General features: G+C 43.5%; 2 protein-coding genes across 2 annotated transcripts in view; both read left to right on the top strand.

The window, feature by feature from the left end:
* The first annotated feature begins 9,762 nt into the window (after positions 1-9,762).
* The window catches only part of luc7l3 (LUC7-like 3 pre-mRNA splicing factor), a 63,115-nt gene continuing 48,790 nt past the window's right edge, over positions 9,763-24,087 (top strand). The window contains exon 1 of the mRNA XM_084036446.1: positions 9,763-9,768. The gene's annotated coding sequence lies outside the window, so the exon portion shown is untranslated. The remainder of the gene's footprint in view (positions 9,769-24,087) is intronic.
* On the top strand, positions 17,352-20,325 carry tob1a (transducer of ERBB2, 1a). The gene is made up of 2 exons (XM_084036549.1): positions 17,352-17,624; positions 19,013-20,325. Exon 2 carries the CDS (start codon positions 19,233-19,235, stop codon positions 20,256-20,258), a length of 1,026 nt encoding a protein of 341 aa, XP_083892675.1. The 5' UTR covers positions 17,352-17,624; positions 19,013-19,232; the 3' UTR covers positions 20,259-20,325.

Genomic DNA, 24,087 nt, shown 5'->3' with positions numbered 1-24,087 from the left:
GCCATTCAGAAAAGAACACTATTTGTGTAAATTAATTAATTTATCATCTTCAAATTATCATCAAATTGAGATGGAAATTACTCTAATCTGACATTAGAATTACAGAATTCGTTGATATTGGCATTTATTAGGGCCCGAGCGCCGACAACGTCGGGCAGCGAAGCCCTATTGAAACTGAAGGGATTTTTATTCTTTTTCTTATTACGCAAGTTCGACGGCCTTTTTGGGGGCCTTGTCATATTCAGAAGTTGAAAAAAATTGCCGTGCGCATTTGGACTGGCGAAAAATTTGAGATTTCATAGTTGGCCACAAAAAAAGTTGCTCGCTAGCGCCACCTAGCGCCTTGTAAGCCACACCCCTCACACAGTAACTCCGATTGACACAAAATTTGGTACACATGTGCAGGCAAGTGTGCTCTACAAAAAACCCTAATGGATTACCAAAGTCCGCCTACCGAAATTTTCCGCCATTTTGAATTTTGTGAAAAACCCGTTAATTTAAAATTGACCACTCGGGGGCGCTACAGTAAATCAGCCATTTTAACTAATTGTAGGCTTTATATTTTAACGAACTCCTCCTACACCGTTGATCCGATTCATGCCAAACTCGCTGAGACTGTTCTAGAGGCCTCAATGATGCAAAATCATCGAAAGGTCTTACATAAGTCTAAGGGCGTGGCCAGGACGGCGTCCTGAACATGGACGAAATCCATGCTTCAACCACAAAAATCTAAACTGTTATAACTTCAATGTACATTGTCTGATATGATCAAAACTTCACATGTTTGTCAAGAGTCCAACTCTGAACACATCAGCACTGCAATATTGACTCATATTCAGAGCGCCACCTAGTGGCTATAGAAAGTGTTAAGTCTTATACTTCAGCAGGCTCTTCCTAGCAGCTTTATCAGATTCACCTCAAACGTGGTCATCATGTACTCAAGTCTTCAATGATGAAGAGTCATCAAAAGGTCTTGCATAAGTCAAAGGGCGTGGCCAGTGCGTGACGTTTTTACCAGTGTACAGGAAGTCATTGTAACTTCAGCATGGCGGGCGTGTTGGATAAAACTACGGACGCACCGTTGACACCTGCAGGGGAAGATGACCACTCGGGTACCGGCTGTTAACGTAACTATTCACGTTTCGCTGTCTCTGTCTCTCTCTCTCACTGTGTGCGTGATTATAGCTGCGGGAGGGTGTTGTCAGCGCCGCCGCCAGGATTCAATTTCAATGTACGCACAGAAACGGCAAATACAACAACAAACGGAAAAATACTTTAAGACAAAATCTAATGTTTTCAGTATCAGTGAAATCAGTAGTGTATATCATGGTGATAGGCCCCGGTGCAAATAGTTTTTTGTGCCCTCCATCCCCGACCTAAACACAAGCGCACGCTTGTGAGCACTCCACGCACGCACACACACGCTTGGACACGCACGCACAGTACGGTATGATAACTCTGCCGGCCCGGGGAGAGAGACATGCATCGGCTCGGCCCACACGCGCGATCGGCTGCATCCGGCCCGGTTCAGCAGCATCAATTTTTTTTTTCCACCTTCAAAAAAAGTCCTCCCAGTGCGTACTGGATTCCGGCTGGCGGCGCCACTGGGTGTTGTTATATATTCACATTGAAATTCTGACATTGATTTGAGCCCCACCGTCGTATGAGTTAGCCCCACCGTGGTTGAACCAGAAAAAATACTCTGGCGCCGCCACTGGACAGGCGCCAGCCGTGGCGGCGGCCGGTGACGACCCGCGGCGTGGCGGTGGCCGGGGACGACCAGGGACGACTGGCAACGTGGCGGTGGCCGGGGACGACCCGCCCCGTGGCGGTGGCCAGGCCAGGCCAGGCCAGGCCAGGCGGTCCGACACGTCAGGCGGTCGTAGCACTAACCGAGTTACGTGCCATGCGAGGGCCCGTTATCACTGCTCGCAGTTTTAATTTTAATTATGCTGGTGCCATTTTTTTCTGTACGGCTACATCCACTTATTTTTATGTCCATTTTCAATTTGCACAACAAATTTGATTTAAAAAATCCAAATAACGCAAAAAAGTTTTTGCTCAGGAAGAGTCACTGCTGGAGAACAGCATGAATGAGTAACGTTGAGTTCAAACTTGCAGGATTGGATTGGGTTCGATAATCAGAAACCACTTCAGATCTTAATTTACACTAAATAACATTATTTAAAATAATGAGATGGCAACTAGTTTCCCTGTGTTTTGATCCATTTATGAATAATCTATCATATGTGGAAATTACAGACGAGAAAACGCCATCAACACTGATGACATGATAACAAATAAATCTGTGGAACAAAGACTCTTATCATAAACATATTAGAACATTCGGCCCAGTGTGTATAAATTGCGTTATTATTCTATGTATTGGCTAAGGTGTGATAAAAAATCGAAATGCAATCTGCTCGCTCTAATATAATAGTCAACAGTGAGATGAGACTTTCATTAACGGATGTCTGACAGGACACCAGATATAGGAGATGTTCCACAGAAGCAGGGGAAGCTTTTTTATTAAATCCTTGAGAAGGTGACAGATTAACCACTCCAATTATATTCAAAGAGATTTATTTAGATTCATTCCTCAAACTGATTGTTACTGCTACTACAGTAACATACATTTCAGATATATGTAGTCTATATATAGGTTCATCTGACAGCATAATTAGTAGGAAAATTCAAGTTTCAGTGGTGCACGGGGCACTTTCATGTTCCGCATATGGATGTCAGGATGTAAATCGAGCCCTGGTTTCATCAGTAACGTGAGACGACGCTGCCAGATCACTAAACCTTCCTTGTTGTTCCTTTTCTAATTTCCAGCGCTCATATTTCACCTTACGGCTGCTTGGCCACACATATTTTTAGCTCCAAGCTCCATTTGGTATTGATTGTATCTGCTCCCGTGATTTTGTGTGGGCAACTTGGAGGTAAGCCACATTCCTCTGGGCCCTCCATCGTCCTTGAGGGTGCCGTGTCATTATGGGATATTCATATTCCAGCCCGAGGTCATCAAAGCCTCACATATTCCCTTTCCTGAGCTGGACATTATGTCGGAGGTGTCATATGATAATCATTTTTAAAACAACCGTGATGCTGAGATCCAGGGGGGGATGCACAGTATGTATATAGACACATATATGATAAAGACAGGATCCATCAGCTTGTACACAGGATGCAAGAATAGAAACAGCATAATGTTCACTACTGAGTCCCAATGGACACAGGGATATCTGCCATCATCAGCATGATAGATACTAAGACAACGTCTCTCTCCCCCCGTGGCTGCTTTTTCCTCTTTCTCCGCTTCCCCCTGCTATCATCCTTCCATTCAAAGCTAGGTTACAGATGTCTCCTGTCACTTTCTCCCTCTTGTCCCCACAGATGTACCACTGGCTGACTGAATGCTGGAGAAAAAAAAATCTCTTTTTGACGTCTACTTTCCTCACGGAGCCTTTTCAGTTTCCATTGCTGGTAATAATCTGACCTGAAGCAGCCCTGATCGCTCAGATAATGATTATTCCACTTCCACGCCCCCTCTCGGGTTCTTGGTCTCATCTGCTCGGTTTTGTATGCTCACTGATTATATTCACAAGGACCAATCCCACAGTGACCTCTCCTCCGCCGGCTTGCTTGCTTGTTACTTTTCATCACTCTGTCATCTTTCCACATCCATCCATGTTAATGCACAAAGGGGGACAAGTTTAAATGCTGTCTCCACAAAGCCTCACTTCTAGGGCACTAGCTCTGAACAAGGGGGCCATTGAGCGGTTTGGTAAGTGGTGGGTAGGGGGTTGGAGGGGTTGTTTTTTTTTTAACAGGGGGCTGATCAAAAGGCTGTGTGACTCTGTCTGTAACACAGGCTGCAGAATGGGGGCTAATGGGAGATATGCATGCCTGAACCCAACTGGGCATGTGTAATGTGTGATTGTTTTTGGGGACTGGACGTTTTTTTTCAGTTATGTGATTGTATTTCTGTAAAAAAGAGCGATGCCATTAATGGATGCAGTGGCACCACTCAGGTGTTGCTTAATCCAAAGGGCTGAGCCCTCTTCTGAACTTGTGAGGAGAATGCTTATATTTCTTTTTGGGTACATGCATCCAAATGCGACTCGGGTTTTTATAACTGGATTTTGAAATTCTGTTCACATGACCCTTGGCTGACCGCCACCTCAATTTTCTGCCTCTGTGTGTGTCCAGCTCGCCTCCCTCTGACTCTGTTTATATCATGCTTTATTTCTCCTCCATGCCTTCCCCATCTCTGCTAACTCTTTTTGTGTGTCTCCAACCATTTGTCTGTTCACTCCAACAGTCTCCCATCTGTCTGTTATTCTGTCTCCTGTCTGCCATTATTTCTATATGTAATGGCTTCGGTCATTTTTATGTTTCTGATCTCCCTAAAAGCATTTTAATTTACATAAACAATACATATTGCATGTATAAATACTGTAGCACCATAGTACTCGGGTCAGTGTAGGTCCCCGATTTCGTAACACATGAGATTTGACCACAGCCACAGAGACCTGACCTCTGAATGACCGCTCGACAGTCGCCATGACCAGGTCTTCGATAACAAAACAAACAAAGGAACTAAATAACACGGACGAATGGTGACAATAATTGTTCTTGTGGTCGCCCGTTTTCTAATATTGTTTAATTCAGTTCAATTATTTAGGTCCACTACTGCACATATCTGTTATTGCCCCTTTGATCCTACTTACATACACCACTTAAATTAATTATACAACACCTCAGTCTGGCACCTCCAGCCAACGCTGCATGTTATCCATATGTTCTCCTTCTCCCACATGAGGGAACCAGCACAACCGGGCCAAAAGCCTGGGGTGGGGAGAGTGGGTGTTTCCTCTGATAGCGCTCTCTCTAAAAATAAACCTGTGCCCTTACATAATAACGGCGTTTGTGTGAGAGCAAAAGTGATCAATGCCAGCAGGTCTTCACTACTATCAGCTACAGTGGGACGTAACACGCCACAGCAGCCTGCACCCAGCCGAGGAAGTTAACGGTTATATCAACCCCTTCTTTTGCTGATTAATATGTATTTATTCATTTTAAAGTAAAAAATAAACACATAAATTAGCCATTTATTTTGTGAGATTTAAAAAAATGATTTAGCTTCAAGTAATCCAAGAGCTGCTGACGTACAAAAAAAAAGAGCAGTTGACCTTGATTTCTGTGCGTGCTGCTTGTCACAATAGCCATTATTCACCAGTACCAGTGAGGGTGAGAGTAGTGGTTAGGGGGGCCCAGTTTACATGTTCTCCCCATGTTAGTGTGGGCTTTCTCGTGATAGACTGGTGACCTGGCCAGGGTGTACCCTGCCTTCGCCGCCGTCGGCTGGGATCGGCTCCAGCCCCGCCAGCGACCCTTAACAGGATGAGCGGTTACAGATGATGGATGGATGTTAACCAGAGTTTTAGAGGTGCTGCAGGCTGATTTTTGAAGAAGGAGCCAGGTTAGCTGTCTTTATTCTAAGAGGAGATAAGCTAACTGGCTGTTGGGCTATAGCTTCATATTTAACAGGCATGAGCATAGTCAACTTGTAGCTGCAAGCATATTTCCCACTATTCCTTTAATGGGGGTAATCTGTGTACTTAGGGCTCCTGATTTGCACAAAAAGACAAAATCACAGTTAATTTTGCATGAAGCGAAGCAGAAAGAAGTAAAGTACAAACTTCTCATGTTTTCATACATAATGCAGGCTGCTACAGACATCCAAACGGAGTGCTAAGGGCAGAAAACGGCTCCTGAAATGTTCACCTTGTCCATGTCAGCAATAATGCAAGAGGTGATGGGTAACGCGATGTAAATCAGGATTACTTATCTGATGCTGAACATGAAAAAACATCTATCTATCTATCTATCTATCTAGCTATCTATCTATCTATCTATCTATATATATATATATATATATATATATATATATATATATATATATATATATATATATATATATAGATAGATATAAATGCATACTAAACAGCAGTTGCCTTTCTTTTTTGGGGGGTCCCCCTCAACCCATGTCCTGCATCAGAAAAGGACCCTCAAATGGATCTCACATGAGGCGTTGTCAGTATGCCGAGTGACCACCTGTGTGAGCTGTTTGTGCATGATGTGAGAACGGAGAAGGAAAGAATATTTTTCTGCTTTTCCACCGTAAAGTATGAAAATGACTCAGAAGTTACGTCACTGTGTCCCCAGAATTACTGGCAACATAAGAGTCGCACAGTGAAGCCTGTATGTTCGCAGGAGGACGTATTAGAGCGACAGCAGATGGAACGTCACTTTCACTCCGAGGAGATTTGAAGGATCAAAGAGGCTGAAAGGGAAGGGGGGGGGGGTGTGCATGAGAATAGTTACCATGGTGATCGTGACATCACCGTCGGCTTGTGTGCGCTGCCTCAATGGGAGTTTTGTTTGTGTGGAGGTGAAGGCAAACAACAGCCTTGAGACGACAGAAGGAGGCATTTAGTGAAATTTAAGTGACAGAAATGTGGATCTTTCTGGATATAGAGGACAATCTGTTTCCGTCTCTCCCTTTTTTTTTCTTTCGACATCTCTCTGTTGTGGGCGGCTGCTGGAAAAGATCTGAGCTACGTCAACGCGCTAATAGCACAGCGTGGTTGTGTGGAGACAAATTGCATGTTCCAGGCAGCTCGGTCACTCTTAATTGAGTTATTACTTTGAGGGACAGAGACAGAGGAAAGGAGAAAGAGAGATTGTGCAGAGCAAGTGAATTACTGTGAATTTTGTTAGCATGCATATAACTGTGGCCCGCCTGCATGAGCCAAAAGACATCATACATTCATACTAGAACCAGAGTGATCTGTATACAGAGTATTAGGTGAGCAAGCAGTCAAACGCAGTATAAAACAGGCAATGAATGCTATTTTCAGCAATTATGAGTCACCTCAACCAAGAAAGGTCCTTGAGAATGTGACCATAACTGGCCACCCAAAATATTATGCAGTTTGCTGTAGCAGAAGGCGAGGTTAGCCATGGACAGACAGGTGCACACTGACTATAAAACGGACCGACACGCACTCACCCAACCGACCGCATGATCCCATTACTGGAGGGATATCAGCGACATATCACATCTTGCCTTCTTTTTATAACAGTTTTATAAACTTGTCCATGGAATATAAACTCACATAATTCATCGTTATTCGTAGAGTACGAAAGAAAAATGTGATTCACTCTCCACCCAACCAAAATCAGCTCACACATTCGGTTTTCCTCCTGAATGGTTTTAATCTGCAAACCTCATGGCCGGAGGACGAATACCAGCTCTCGACTGTGCAACTAAACATCTGTTGCTTATAGATTAACTTACATGTAATAAAACATTGTTCTTGTGGGGATACAACATATCCACATTCTCAGAGATTGAATTAAGCTCTTTCCCGAGCAATTTACTCCACATTAACACCCTCTTATTTATTCAATATCCATTACTTAGTATATATTGAAGGCTAAGAACCTTTAACAATGTAATTTCTGTTTGTTATTGACTGATCGTAGAGCAGAATCAACAGGGAACCCACTTCCAACCTTGTGAGGCATAAATGTACCAAGAGAAAAACCCAGGTATTAATATGCACTAGCAACACGTTCTCACTGCCAAGGCGTCAAATATTGCAGCGGTCAGTGCTCCCTGGCGTCTGACACCGACGCTCATTTAGCGTGTGATCACTTGTATGTGACATGCCCAGCTGCTGTGTTACGGGCAGAGCAACAAAGGTAGTATAATGAGCCGATGCAGCCAAGAGACAGTCCATGCAGGGTTGGCGGGTCAAACAAAGGACTCTACATCCAGGAGTTAGTGCCCGATGTGAAACTAAAGCAAACATTTTGTCATTTGTGGTATTCTAAACATATTCTACAACGACTGAGCCAAATTAATTCTTTGTGTACTTCCTGCCATCATTTTATTTCTGAAATGCATGATTTGGGTTTTCGCTAACCTCCATTGACACCACAAACTCATTAATTAACACGTTCAACGCGTTATGTATGGTCAGACATAATCCACAACACTCATGAGCAGGATTAATCTGTCATTTCCCCACAGCTGTTAATGCTTAGATCAATATCCACTTTGCTTTTTTATGTATCTGACCTGAGCTGGCATGTTAATATGTATTGACAGTCCTGTGACAGGCTATTGAGTTGTTATTTTGGACATTTCTGCATAGCACTTTTCATTCAGATGGTAGAAACGACGTGACCTTAAGATAAAGAGAAAAGATAATGTGATTCAATATACAAGAAACCATATCCATCCATTATCTGTAACCGCTTATCCTGTTCAGGGTCATGGGGGGGGGAGAGGGAGGGGGGCTTGATCCCAGCTGACATTGAGTGAGAGAGTCCCTTCTCCATAGCAGTCACCAGTAGTCGTCCAAAGACATCATCTCTGGCACCATTGTGTCAGGATAAGATGAGTGTGCCTGTGTGAATACGTGTATGATAGGGCCAAAGGTCAAGAAGACAAGAGACACCACGCGGCGGCTGTCCCACTGACATGGTGGACGCTCCAGGGGAGGGGGAGGGGCTCTGACACCGTATGTGGTTCACCTTAGATCAAAGGGCATTTGTAACTGACTGAGTGAGTCATGAACCACCTCTGGGCTCTGAGGTGAACTTCTGATGACAGACGTGAGTGTGAAGAAGATTCAGGAGGAACGGGAGTGTTGTGGAAGCATGTTGGGGACTTTGAAACAGAGGAAACACGGATGAATGGAGGCATTTTCAAAAGTGAGCATGAGGACATTGAAAGGTGAAGGAATAAATGCGTTTATGTATTTTAAGGGCTTTTTGTGTTTCAGTCTTGGTTTGATATTGTTGGCTCTTAAAATAAACATTTTAGCCACTACTAGTACAATAACAAAGCCAAATTTGTGACCAAACAGCAGTGGAGGGGCATTGTGGGTGATGTAGGCAAGACAAGGAAGAGGAATGCATAGGGAAAAAAAAGACATCTGTGGTTCAATCCTTCTTTTTCAACTGTCCGCCGTGAGTCTAACAATGTTAAAGTGGAATCCCTGTCATTTTGTTTACTATCCTATAGGCTATCCAAACATCCACACACACTTCCACCAGATGATGGCGACGACGATGATGATAATGATGATAATCCAAGCTGCTGTCTTTTGCAATCTCGTTCAATTTGCCCGCATCTTGATTCGCATTCATTGCCAGTCGGTTTGCCATCTGATATCGGTTCACCTCATTGACTCCACAGGACAGAGGCTAAATAAAGGAAAGGTTAATGCGCTGTACTCATTCTAAGTATGCATCAGCCACTCCGTGATATCTGTTCCCAAAACAGGTACAACCATTAGCTGTGTGTGCCAGCGTGTGTGTGTGTGCATGTTACTATGTTTGTATGTGACTCAGTGATAAGGCAGCAGGAGATCTAACAGGGACCTCTCGCCTCACACACACACACAAACACACACCCGTTGTGCTGAGGCCAGAGAGGAGGATGTCTAGAAACACTGCAACAGAGCAGCACCCTTTATGGACTGTGAATGTGGCACATTGTGTCTCCTCCAACCAGATGCACCGCGGGGCAAAGTATGAGATAAAGAATCGTACACCCTGAGCTACGTTTCTTCACATAATTGAATCTTCTGTCACGCACAATCCTTCCAGGAACATAAATGCATTTATTTTAAATATACACAGAATTAGATACAATCTAAATTCATACACGACGCCGTTCACAAACGTGTGCCATCAAGTTGGCAATTACTGTATGTGACGCGCTCCGTGAATTGCAGTGAGATATTCCTGGAAATAAGGACATGCGTTGTAGCTAGGCTTGTGTCAGTTGGTTGTGCCATCGTATATATTTTGGGAGGGGAGAGCAACTGTTTCAGATGACATCAGGGGAAAGAAAAGGCAGACTGTTCTCATTCTTATCTCTCTGTATGGCTATACGTAATGCTGGCTCAGGCACGGAGCCAAACGGACGGGGGACATTAAGTGGCGGCCGTCAGTCAAGGTGTTGATGATGTGGACGTCGAGGTGGAATATGAACCAACAGAACAACTATCATCTTTGTGGATAAGGACAATAATAGCACAATCATAGTTTAGATTTGATGCAAGTTAATTGGATTTCTGAAATAAATTAATTACAGCTTATATTTCATATTTGCCCCTCCTGTCCATACACTTCTATTTACTGCATAGTCATTTCTATAATAACATCTTCTCTTCCCGTTTTGGCCACAAGCGATACATTAAACAGCCATATTACAGCCATATGTCTGTTTATGCAGCTGGTAGATAATTCATATTGTGTGTCATTAAAGATCATACAGAAACACATTAAAGTAATGCAGTATTCACACTCTGCATGGGTTTGGTTAGCCGTAACATATGTGCCTCTGAGGTGCGATGAACACAAGCTAGAGATGCAAGATCACAGTGACACGTGAGCAAACCATGTGAGCTCACAGACCACTTTAGGCTTTTACTTACTTTCAGAGAATGTACTCATAGAAACGTCAAATCCCATTGTAGTAGACAAGCTGCAAGATCTAATTTGCTGCTTGTGATGGATGATAGCAAGTTGAATTCTCTCATGGAAAAGGCACAACTAGAACGTTTCGAGATAACACGGGTAGTTTATGAAGCTGTTGAAATCTCATTTGAAGATAGATGTGATTTCCGCTCATGTGTGAATTAATCTCCATTGATTACAGAACGCACGTGCACACATATATTATATAATACATATATTTTGGCAGTAGACATGCACACATGGTCGGTACAGAGGGATGTGATCATGTATTCTGTGAATGTGAGCCTGCTGAGAGAGAGAGAGCACACAGCGAGCTGAACATACAGATTCAACAAAGTATTTTTCCACAGCCAGGAATACAGAGTAGCCTCCCTCCCTCCCTCCTTCCATTTAACACAACAGTGGGATTATTATTCCCCCTCTTTCATCCTCTGTCCTCCTCCTCTGTTGTCTCGCTCTATCCCTCCTCTCATATATCAGGCACACTTCTCGGCAGACAGACCCTGCTGTTTACTTTTAATTTTTTTCTCTGTGAATCCTAATTGCATGCGGTGTCTTTCCAGGGTCACTCCTATTCAGAATTATGATAAGCGCATCGGACACGGCAGCGACCGCTTCCCGAACTCCGTTTTGCTGACTTTGCTTTTTGAATAAAATATAAAATAGAACAGCACAGAATCCATTTGAAGTTATTTACACAGTATAGTGTTTTCTTGGAGTAGCTTTTGATCCATAATCCATAATAATGTTCATTTTTCCATCCCACATTTCCATCTATATACCAGCTCTGTCTTCATTTCTTTTTCTCATTGTAAGCCCTTTGAGGTCACACCTGGCTCTCCCTCCCTTCTTCCTTCATATCCTCCCAGCTGTCCTTTATACCTTTGTATATCCCCTCTCTTCCACACTCTTTTCATTCTTGCACCTCTACACTCTTTCAACCTGGAGATTATTGCTTATACAACACCTCAGAGAGTCACACTAAGCACCGAAATGTGTCTTCATTGATAAAATCACGTGTAAACAGCTCTTTCTACAGGTGTGAATGTACCCACCAGGATGCGACGGGACTGAATTCCTCAAGTCACAATTTGGAGGTGACCAAGGAGAACACATGTGGCCACAATATAGTGTAATCTCAATGTGACTGACTAGGTGTAAGGTCATACATGCCAGGAAGTTTTGAGAAGCCACAAATAACAGAAGCCAAGAGAAGAGGTGTGTGTTGTTTTTTTGATTCCTCGCGCAGGTCCTTGTTCAGAGAAATGTGCTTATCTACATACTGAGCAGGGGAATGAAATCCAATCAGGTGGACACTCAAAAGACATTTGAGACTCTGATGGTGAGAAAGACTGCAATCTGTCTCAACTGAATCCAAAAAAAATGTGATGCCTGCATTATGTGAAGTAGCACTCCTCAGCCAATCAACTGGCATTTGTTCCCTCTATAGATGAATCCAAACTAATCTGGATGTATTTCAAAGACCTAGAAATAGACTATTACAGATACGGAAAATAAAGAACCTGAGCTGAAGAAAGAACTCTACCATGACCGCTTGTATATCTGCTGAAAGGCAACTGCAATGGGAAAACAAATTGAATTTGTTACTTGATATGTATAAACAACTGCACATTAAATTATTATTATTTTTTTGACCAGTTAAGTAAGATTGTCAGTCTTTTTACATGAATAATACCTGAAAGGTGCTATATACTGTACAAGATCAAGAGTATTTTTAGTTGCCTCTCTGGCAGCTTGCAGCTAACAGTGCTAAAACAGTGAACAGTGTTTGGCTGAGGGGGGACTGCAGGGTGGATGCTTCACCTCTGCAACGATGCTGATAGTCAGGTTGGTGTTATCAGCTGCCACGTGAGCGCAGTGCAGAGTGGTGAGCATGAGCTAGCCAGTGGGGGGAAGCTCCCATGCATGAACATGCACCAAAAGCACGTGTGACCGGCCCAGCTATGTCAACAAAACAAGGAGGAGACTGGACAACAAAACACACGGAGGGAGAGCGACTGCATTCTCTGCTCATGGAAACATTCCTCACTGGCAAACAGTGGTTTGCTGTTATATTCATGCTCTGTTCTTGCATAAAAAGCAACACTAATGCACCGAAATCCAATTATTTATTTTCAATGTGCATTTATTTTCTTTTAGTCAGAAGATCAGGGTGTGACGTTCTTGGGTTGTAAACTGTAACTGTTCAATAATTCATACCACAGTGTACTCTTTTTGAACAGAAAGGCTACTGGGCTTCATTTGTTTCCTATTTCGATCGGGAGCACACAACCACTCCTGCTGTTTAAAATTCATCCAGAGGATGTGAAACATTGACACGATCACACAGTTGACCTTCCACCCCCAGCAGACAGATCATCTGCACACTGTGAGATACTGGTTTATCATATTATTGGAGCACCCTGCATTATAAACGCATGAATGATTGGGGAGAGAGAGAGAGAAAATTAAAAAAGTGAGATACAAAACATAATGTCAGGTATTAAACCACACACAGTGATGTGTCACAACAGATGAATCACAAACACCTCTGCACCGTTCCCTTATCTTTCCATCAACTATCCACGTCTCATTACTAAATTGATTCTCCATGTCCTTGAGCTACAGGAAGTGTCGCTCTATCATCTCAGACCGTTGCAAAGAGAGCTAGGGGGCGGGGCTTCGGCGTGTGTGTGTGTGTGTGTGTGTGTGTGTGTGTGTGTGTGTGTGTGTGTGTGTGTGTGCTTGTGTGTGTTTGCATATTGACTACCTCCCTCCCTTTGTCTGCCTTTTAAAACATGGAGTCACAGCAGGGTGGATGGGATGAGGAGTAACGGGTGAAGCAACACAATCAGGACATTTAAAGAGATAAAAAAATAATTCATCCGACAAGCCATTGACGAGAACATACAGTACTGAGGGATAGAAACCACTCTGTTATGTTTTCTCTGCCTGGAGGATGAGCAGGGCTACAAGGTCAAAGTTACTGAAAAGAGGAAATAGATAGGCAATTAAAAATATAGTTAGGTTTTATATAGTCCAAGGCTTTCCTTTTCTGAGACATGACTCATTGAATAATGAGAATAAAGATGTTTCTCATTTTCTTGTTTCTAGAACCGACCATAGATCAATAATGAGCCAATTCACACGGCTTAAAGTTGCTCATGTTAGGATAGTCCTGCACATTTCAGCCTCACTTTCTCTCTGTCTGCAGATGGCGAATGGATCTATTGATGTTGCCCCAGTGGGCCGCCCCTGGATGAATTATGTAACAGCCTCAGTGGGTTATGAAGGCGACTATGCAGGAGAAAAACTACCTACGTCGCTGTCGTGACAACTGATAACATAACCTCTCTATTTGCATATTCCACGGCATGTAAATCCTCGACGCGTGCTGCGTGGCTCGCTGCAGGTCACCGATGCATGATGTTTAATGGGCGAGCACAGCTGACAGATTGTCCCAGAGTAAAGAGGACGTACAACTTGTCATTCTCTGATAACACCATAAAAATGTTGGGCTAAAAAACTCAGTCACTCATGAAATGTTGTTAATGAGATTTTATACCCAGCTGGTCATTTCAGGTGTCGGTGACAGAATAACTGAGGAGGTGCTGACTCACTTGAAGGTTAGAGGAACGATAAGTCGTTTTTCAATGAGAAGCGTGTGCACTGAATGAAAACTATAGGACACGGAGGCTGACTGCTGTTTGAGCTCCAGTGCAGTTTTAGCTGCTAATGCTACGTGATGCTGTGGATTCTGCAAACTAACTGCCGTCTACCCATTCGATTAGTTCAATTAGATTCGGTTTCCCGTCTAATTGATATCTATATTACCAAGATAATTAGTCTTTTCATCCTGACACTGGTCACGTTGTCAAGGATACCAACTACGATAAAGCCTTTAAGACCATCATGCCTGTAAAGGAACATATGTTTTTTCTTTTATATGGAAAGTGATAATAATCTATTAAAGGTTTAAGAGAAAATGCTAAATATGTTGAGGGTTGTATTTTTTTTTTTTTTAAAGATTCACCTTTTATCTCAAATGAGAACAAATCCCTAAAATTGGCAGCAGGCCTAGAAAAACTAAATTAAAGTCCCAAATCTCAGTGCCGGTGTTGCACCCACGGTATTCCTCTCCTGTTCTGTCTCTCTCTGTCTCCTTTGCTGCATGTCTCACCCACCTCATTTACTCTTCAAAGGGAGAGCAAAGCATCTGTCTATTACGAGGAGCCCAGGGCGCTCTGCAGAGTTGTGTTAAGTAATAACAACCAGTGACGTCAAAGGCTCTCCGTCTGAGCTGAAAAGAGGGAGGGCGAGGGGGGGCTAAAAAAAGGATAAAAGCAGAGAGAGCAGAGGAGGTAGATATGGAAGTGACAGTGTGTGAAAAAACCTCTACTTGTGTGTCGGTTGCCCTCCCTGTGTTTATGTCACCGCTATAGCACTGAACATAAACACTGTGAAGCAGTTTTTTCTGCGATCACCAGCTTTCAGCACTTGGGCGATTTCTGTTCCACCTCTCTCATCATTGCATTGATTCCCCCCCCCCCCCTTATTTCCCCACCGGTTCACAGAAAAACGGAAGAGGACTATTATATTCCGCCACACGTCTGCTGCCGACCACAGTTCTGTTTATGGTCCTATCACAAGAGCCCATATGCTTATCTCTGAGCCTAGCAGTGAAGGAGGGCAGCGTCTGCTCATTAAGTTTGCTTTTGTTAGGTCTGAGGTCTTGTGACAAATGGTGTTCATGCAATATCATCTTTATTTATGGTCTTCTTCTTCAATTCACCGGGATAATAAATGTAAATGGATTCGTAAAATATCAAGATATCCCACGTGTCCCTTTCCGTTTACTAACCTCTGGGTCTGGGTTTGTATTCCCTCCTCGTAAACAAGCCTCATGAGTCGGATTTTCATAAAAACACTGAAAACGAGCAACAACATTTGCTAAACTCCTCATTTAAGTTAATTTCTCCCTCCTCCCACGTTCACATGCCTGGAATCAAAGCACAGACTCTGACTGAAGACCAATCGGGGGATTAGAGATCTTAGGGTTTAACGGTCCTTCATAAACACAAGTGACAGAAGCGGCACTGAGTGGAGGATACATTAGAGGATTACACCCTAAGACAATATAGCAGTCTTAACATGCCTCATTATGGCTGCTGACCTTGCTCTGTCAGGTGACAGCTGTGTGTGTGTGTGTGTGTGTGTTACAACTGCAAACACCACAACACACAATCTACACACTACTGAAAAAGAGCCACGCGCGTAAACTACCATAAAAGGCACATGAGACATTAGACTCTGCTGAGCCGTTTGCAGTAAACAAGGACTGTGGAAGTCACGGTGTTGTTGGCATGCCAACAGGCTCTCCCACCCAAATCCACTCTGAACTAGATCGCGAATCTCATGTCAGACCAAATAATGGCTGCTGTGTTGTGCCCCCCCCCCCGCCTGATCTATCGTATGTTTCACGTATGCCTGTGTGATCCCCGGGGCTCTTTCCAACAGGAGCCCTTTTGCACACATTGACAGCTCACAACAAGCACATGACTCCGCTTGGCAAACCTACAGTAAGTGCTTGAGGAATGTCTAAAAGTCCACTCTGTCAGCGTGCCTATCCAGACCAACAGCCTTCCTTTTGTAATGTACAGGCAGAGCTGTTATGATGACAAAAGACTCATGTTATTGACATAAATAGATATGAACAAAAAGGTTTAGAGACAATAAGTTAATATCATGTATCACATCTGAGGATTAAGTAACCTTTAGAAAGCCTTTATCAAATATAATATTACAATAAAATACAATCAGCCTCCGACTTCACCCTCTCTCAATAACAACGGTGAAGTGAAGTCACACACACTTTCAGCGGTGACTTCATGTCATGGACATATGTGTGCGTGTGTGATGGTGCACTTTAAATTTGGCAGCAACGTGCGTTCCGTCGAGCGATGACGTGCGCAGCCTACATCAGCACCTTAGATACGGGCACACCATTCACCGTAGGGCTCCTGCCCCGTTTTAGACCAATCAGCGCGCGTGTTTCCGAGCTGGCATTCAGCACCACCCACACTGCTGCCAGCTGTATTGTTCCGCTATAGGGAATCTCCTCTCAGGCATAGGCTGCATTCATCACAACTCCTGCAGGTTTTTCTTCTCTTTTTTTTTTTCGTGAAAAACTAAGGTCCCTACGTGAATAATGTATGACAAAAAAAAAGAAGTATATATATATATAAATTGGATTATAGTCGCTTAAACGCCTCCTTGAAGTGCTAAATATGGTACAAGTCATGTGTAGGCTATGGCAATTAATAAAAAAGCGTCCCCTTAAGTTGTCTGATAATGATGATTAGAACAGCCTCCTCGGGGAAGGAGACTGTTTAGTTCGTAAAACATCCACAATGCGACATTTTCACGTTGATAAAAGTGTTTGTTTCAAGACAACTCAAAGTCGGACAGGATGTCTCTTTATATAATAGCGTTTCTGTCTCCACAATAATTACTTTAGCCTTCTGCTGTCAGCACAGACCTAGGTTATCTCTGACGCAAAACCCTCATCACAGGCGTCTCTCCCATTTCACAGAATCATATGTCACGGATTGACATTTCCGGGCGGCCAATAGGCGCGCGAGCCCGGCGCCACGCCGAGGGCGGGGCTCGCGCTCCGGACCAATCGCGGCCGTTCGTATTGTTTTGACCTCTGAAACCGCATCACCGCCTCCCTCGTGCCCATGGCGGAGGGAAGCTATAAATACAGGCAACACTGTAACAGGAGAGGACGAAGTAGCAAAAACTCCCGGAGAGGCGGGAGCTACTCTGCAAGCCTGCTGAAAAGAGGAAAATAAGAAAAAGGAAAAAAACAAAATAACCTTAAAAACAGAAACCGAAGCAAACGCCAATCCTCCGACGTGTACATGTACTGGAATACTTTTTTGTAACGCTGATAATATATTCTATGTGGAGAAAGTATTTATACTTTTTTTTCTATTTGCACTAACTAACGGTACTTCAGAACTACTAAGAAATTTAATTTTTTTTTTACAAAAAAAGTAAGTATATTCAGACTTTTTCCCCCTTACTTGTGATGTTTTTTTATTTTTAAATGTTCTTTATTTTGCTCGTTGTGGTACTGTAGCTGTGTTCATACTTACTAAGCTGATTTGCTGCGTCAGTACACGAAGTTAGGGAGGGGTGTGTGTGAGAGAGAGAAAGTGAGTTAGTGTGTGTGCAAACGATAACTCGAGTGTGTGTCTTTTCTCATCTCAGGTGGAAAAAATGACAACAATGTCCCTCAGGGGCTCGAAACGCGTTGTATGTGCTCGTGGATTTAGACTGTAGCCGACCGTATCCTACTTTGTTGCATCTGCTCGTTTCCATCGGTGTTAGTACTGTCAATAGCCAGCGTATTGTTGCATCGTCTGTGAAATTGCAACAATATTCCTCGCAACTTTAACTCGCCGATAAGATGAAACCGAGACCTGTAGCCATTTCGCAACAGCGAGAGAAATGTCCTCTGGGCTGCTTTCGTGAGGGAGGCGACCAATGTTGCAGTTATGCGCAGAATGTATTTGTTCTACTGGGCGAATAAATGCAATAACTTTGAGTTTTTGCTATTTAAAACAGCCTCTTTCACTCTCGACCCCCCATTTCAGCTCTTCTCGTTTACGAGGATTGTTGCAGCACAGCCAGTTTCTGTGAATTTGCTTTGTGACATTTACGTTTTTATACGACGTCGCGTCGTAACGTTCAAGTATTTCGTCTTCTGTGTGTAAAATTGCCAAACATGGGTGTAGCCAAGTGTTATTTCTACATGGTTTTTAATGTAGAGGAAGCGCTCCGACTACGCACATCAGACCAGCCCCAGTGACACGATAGTACGCTTTGATATGCACCTAAAAATCCTCCCCTGGCCAACTTATCCATTATTGGCGAGGCATTTTCTCCCTTGACGTTACCGTGTTCGTTGATTAAACGGAACAACCCGCATTAGTTACCCCGTCCCCTGCTGTAGACGCTCTCCAGTATCCTATTATGTAACAGGATTCCCGAGTATTAGTGCGAGGGGAACGTGCTCAATACCCACTTTTTTTTTTTTTTTTTACATTTACATAAATGCCAGATTAATTCGAAATTAAGCTTGATCCCAGATCAGGAGCTACACATGTTCTCCTATTTGAATTTTGCTGTGAAATTCTGCCGTTCTGACTGTTGTGTGACATCCGACTGGTGATATTTGAGCTCCCAGCAGTCAAAACAGCACTGGCAATTCAGACAGACGTTAATAATTAAAGGACTTCCTTTCACTCCCCTTTATATCTGCACTCGTGGTCAAAAGAGAATCAACTGACTTGTCTTGTTGTGTATATCATGAAAATGATGGTCGAAGCATTTTGAAATGGACTAAAAAAATGTTTTTTTTGTTTTGTTGTTGTTGCAGGAAAAAATATCACACCCTGTGGAAAGACATCACTTCACTACAAAACCAGCACTTTTTTTTTGCTTTTGAACTTGTTTTATCCAAATCCTGGTTGCTTTCGCCATCCCGCCTGGAGCGCATCTGTGTTGCCAACCACGGATAAACAAAGCAGACCCAGTGGACGCATTCAAGGTCAGACACATCCAATCTTCACGCACCTGGTCAACTTCGGCAGTTAGCTATGCAGCTTGAAATCCAAGTAGCTCTCAACTTCATCATCTCGTACCTGTATAACAAGCTGCCGCGGCGGCGGGTTAACATTTTTGGCGAGGAGCTGGAGAGACAGCTGAAGCAGAAATATGAGGGACACTGGTACCCAGAAAAGCCATACAAGGGCTCAGGATTCAGATGCATCCATGTGGGGGAGAAGGTGGACCCTGTGGTGGAGAAGGCAGCCAAAGAGAGCGGGCTGGACATTGAGGATGTCCGCAACAACCTGCCCCAGGACCTCAGTGTGTGGATTGACCCCTTTGAGGTGTCCTATCAGATCGGGGAGAAGGGGCCCGTCAAAGTATTGTATGTCGATGACAGCAACGAAAGTGGAGCTAGTAGTGCGCTCGATCTGGACAAGGAGATCAAGAACAGTTTCAACCCCGATGCGCAGGTCTTCATGCCCATCAACGAGTCTGTGACCGGAGCCTCTCCGGGCTCCACCTCACCCTCTCCTCCTTTCGGCCACTCGGCAGCAGTCAGCCCCACCTTTATGCCCCGCTCCACGCAGCCTTTAACCTTCACGACAGCCACCTTCGCCGCCACCAAGTTTGGCTCCACTAAGATGAAGAGCAGCGGCCGCAACAACAACAACAATGGCGGCAGCAGCGCTGGGAACAAGGTGGCGCGTACCTCTCCCACCAACCTGGGCCTGAATGTGAACAGTCTCCTGAAACAGAAAGCCATCTCCACCTCCATGCACTCTCTGTACGGGTTGGGTCTCGGGGTGCAGCCGCAGCAGCACCAGAAGCCCTCGGCCCTGTCCCCCAATGCCAAGGAGTTTGTGTTCCCCAGCCTTCAGGGCCAGGGCAGCCAGAGTGCTCTCTTCCCCGGAGACAGCTCACTCAGCCTCAGCCCGCTGCAGTACAGCAATGCCTTTGACATGTTTGCGGCCTATGGTGGCCTTAACGACAAGTCCCTTATGGATGGCTTGAATTTCAGCTTGAACAACATGCAGTATTCTAACCAGCAATTCCAGCCAGTTATGGCCAACTAGTACACGTAAAGGTACTACTTAAGCTACTACTTCTCACAGAAACGACCAGAGGTAATGTGATAGGGGGGAGGGGAAACAAACACAAATGCACATTAAAAAAAACAAGAACAGAATGTCATGGAGAAAAGGAAAAAGTGACTTGTCAGCTGTAAGATCTATGTTACGAGTCTAAGAGCATGAGCCCGAGGGTGAATTGCTTTGCCCCCTTGAGTTATACCTTTAGTACAAGATGTCCAAGCTTGGTTACCTAAACTTCAACATGCATCATTGTTATTTCTTTTGCCAACCAAGCACAATTTTTTTTATGTGACTGTTTTAAGATATAAAAAAAAGACAAAAAAACACCACCACAAGTCATGGCCTCTTTCAGTATTTAAACATAACTGGATACCGCCAATTTTTTTCAAGAAATTGGCATAAATAAGTGGGATTTCCTGGTCTTTTTTCTAATTGTATAATTTAATTTAGTACAGAGTTTGTAAAATATCAGAGTATCTATTGTTTCTACAACATGGTATTGCATTTATATCTTTTTACTACTCCAGTGATCTGTGATGGCTGCAGCAACTTTATGTTTTCTTTTTTTATTGAAATGATAAAATGAATCCATCTTTAAAAAAAACATTGACTATTCTAAAGATTGTGTACAGAATATTCCGTAGTGGTGGGATTTAAGAATATTTGCTTTTTTGAAAAACATAAGAGTTGTATTTTCTGTTAAGAGTTTAAAGATTTTTGCTATATTATGGACAAAATGTAATCGTATATTAATTTTGTACCTACATTGTGCAATACTTGATAAAACAAACGGTATAACAAAGTATTTGGAGTCAGTGTCTTACATGTTAAGAGGGACTGATAGTTTATTAAGTTTGTATTAAAAAGCTTGAAAATAAGTACACTTGTTCAGTTTGTCGTTGTTTTTGTGTGGTTGAGCTGGTTGATACAAGTTTAAAACAAGGCTATGCAGAGTATTTTTAGAGAAACATGCCTGGACATATCCAGTATTCTGTCCTGAGGTCTGAAGAATCAGGTTTTTCCTACATCCATTGCAGTTCACCTATTTGCTACATTGGTATGTCCTCAGCAAACCGCTTAGACATTTCACCCACAATATGTTAGCTCCTGATACATTAAATACCTCGACTCATTTCATATGCCTGTCTCCGCTCACAAGCAACATTTGCTCACGCCATGCAGGCTGTGTTAGCTAACAGTTGTCCTGGGCCAAATGTCATTACACATATGGATACTGGGAGTGTGATTGTGTCAACCTCCTGAACTAACACAAGACCCCATATGTACCGCAGGGCTGTTCGCTAACAGGCTGCTAAACCGCGTCACAGATTTCAGAGGCATATACTACACAGCAGCCGGGAGGAAGCCTTGTACTATAGATGGAAGAATACAGATCTGTACTATACGATGCCGTCGTGTCTAGTGGGGCATGGAAGGAAACATCAGACCGTGTGGGGGACTGCTTAGGCAGACATCCTCTGGTAAAACCCTACCAGCTCCAGGGTGCTACTCCTCTGCACACTCGCCTCCTTACAGATGGGAGGCCAGATAGAAAAGTCCCCCCTGCAGGGAGTTGGCGGAGTCACTTATTAACTTTTAATAATAAAATACTTCATGCAATGCTGGAAAAAAGTACTAAAACCACGTTCAGGAGAGTGTAGCTGAATGCTAAGCTGCCCAGTTACATTTCACCCAATGCCCTCAAGGATGTGGCCTGTTAATAGATAACTGGCAGTACTTTTTATGCAATAAGATCCAAGCATGTACAACCAAAGAGTATTGTAATGGACTGGAAAAAAAGGGCAACGTCAGGAGTGAAATCAGGGCTGAACGGAGTCAAGCTGATGAGGACATTGACTGATAATTTTTTATTGCGGATAAACCTTTAGATACAAATGGGGGTTTCCAACATGTAAACATATAAATTACACTTCAGCTTTAGATTTATTTTGCTGATGGGTTGGGGGTTGAGGGAAAAAAAACCTCACTCTGCTGCATCAGAGCACTATTGCATAGACTTTTATGGTTACTGCTGCTTGTGATGAGAGGTTCAAACATGCCAGCGCTGGCTGACTACAATCACCCTGACCCTGCTGGCACATCCTGCTCCCTCCGGGACTAGCTCATCACTGCTGTCAACCTGCTTGTCCCCTGATACACTTGGAGCGTGATAGGCCGTGTAAAGTTCAGCCTGTGTGGGCGTAGCTCAGTTGCTGATACTACGTGTGTTAAATAGTCGGGTGGGAGTGTGTTTGCTTATCTCGGTCTGCGACGCTGCGTCTGTGTCACCCGAGTGTTGGAACAGCTTGTTCTGAAAATAACCTTGACGGAATATAATTACCTTTTGCCAAACCGTTCATCTGTCAGATCATTGGTTTTGGTCAGTAGTCTTCTGCACATCATGAGTCTGGACATCAACTCTCTCTTGATCCAGTTTATATTAATGTGAGAATCAATAGCACATATAAAGGTTGGGACCAGTGATGTTCTGGAGTTAATAGAAGGAGTGTAATATCATAACCTTCAGCAATCATGAAAGGGCATCACTGTCACTAGATCCGTTTTTTTTCGTCCTCTACTCATGTGATTAGACATCGTATCCTAATAATGTAACCTTTCTGTTTAGGAAACAGACGCAGGCTATTTTAGTAATTTATTATAACATGCATATGGTTGCCATACTATTAAGTATAAGTATTGGAATAATTTCTACTGTATGTCTGATATAATAATTTGACTTTTCGACCCTGTCTACGTCCCCAGGTGTGACTGAAGGACGGACGAATGAGAGAGTGAGGACGTGTGCTGTGGAGGATGTGAATGCCATAAAAGTATGCTAATAAGAATCCTTAGTGAGAAGAAAATCCAAGTCGGATGAGGCTGAGAGTGGGATCAGAATAGCACAGAGAAACAAAGAGGGACAGAAGCTTGATGAAAAGAAAAGGGAATGGGGAAGGCATGGAGCAATGTGACCGGGAGAGAGAATGAGTGAGAGTGAAGCATTGCCAGCGCCACTATTGATGCTAATCCGGTGCCAACCACCCCCCCCAACCCCTCTCCGCCTGTCATAAAAACAGGTGGAGCTCAGCTCAGCTTGTGGTCCCAGCCAGCCGACAAGGCCTTATGGTAATGTCACCCTCCTCAGCAAAAAAAAAAAAACATTTAATGGCTTTTCAGTCCCTTGCATTAGTCCAACCCCCCTCGCCATGTCTATTTCTGGAAACACGCTGGAGCTGATTGAGCAATGATAAGCTTAAGGGAATTGTGCTCTCCTTTGAGCATGACTTATCTGTATCTCACAGGGGAAAGTAAAGGATTTCAACCTAGAAGAATCTATTTGTTTGCATTTTTCTTTTTTGTTGCTTCCTTAACAAAAAGAGAAAATGTTCCATACAAGAAATTATCAGACTTCCTGCATCCATCAGTGGGAAAGATAACATGTTGACTGGCCTCACAGTCGAAGCTTAAGTGAGTATCAAGGGTACTGACACAGTTGCTTTTAACAGTTGCTCACACGCCCATTTGGCGCATACGAGCTGTTGCTGGTAGGCAGACAAGAAACACTTTACATTCACTCAAATATGCTCGGTACGGATGCAGCCTGCAACTGCCAACGGCCTTTTTCTAATTAAAACTGAACAAGGACGAATGTGTTTACTGTATCAAGAATACATGAGATCCCTTTTATGGCATTTTGGTAGATACATGTAGCATTCTGTGGTCTGGTTGATCATCTCATATAGACTGCCACACACACACACACACACACACACATAGTGGGAGTTGTCCACCTTGCTTTGCAGGCTGTAGA

Source organism: Eutrigla gurnardus, assembly GCF_963514095.1.
Source record: "Eutrigla gurnardus genome assembly, chromosome: 20".
NCBI classification, from domain to species: Eukaryota; Metazoa; Chordata; class Actinopteri; order Perciformes; family Triglidae; genus Eutrigla; species Eutrigla gurnardus.
The sequence above is the reverse complement of the archived record's forward strand: the minus strand, read 5'-3'. Positions and strand labels throughout refer to the sequence as shown.

Excerpts from the sequence above, each read along its gene's own strand:
- tob1a (XM_084036549.1), top strand. The coding sequence starts at position 19,233 with ATGCAGCTTGAAATCCAAGTAGCTCTCAACTTCATCATCTCGTACCTG.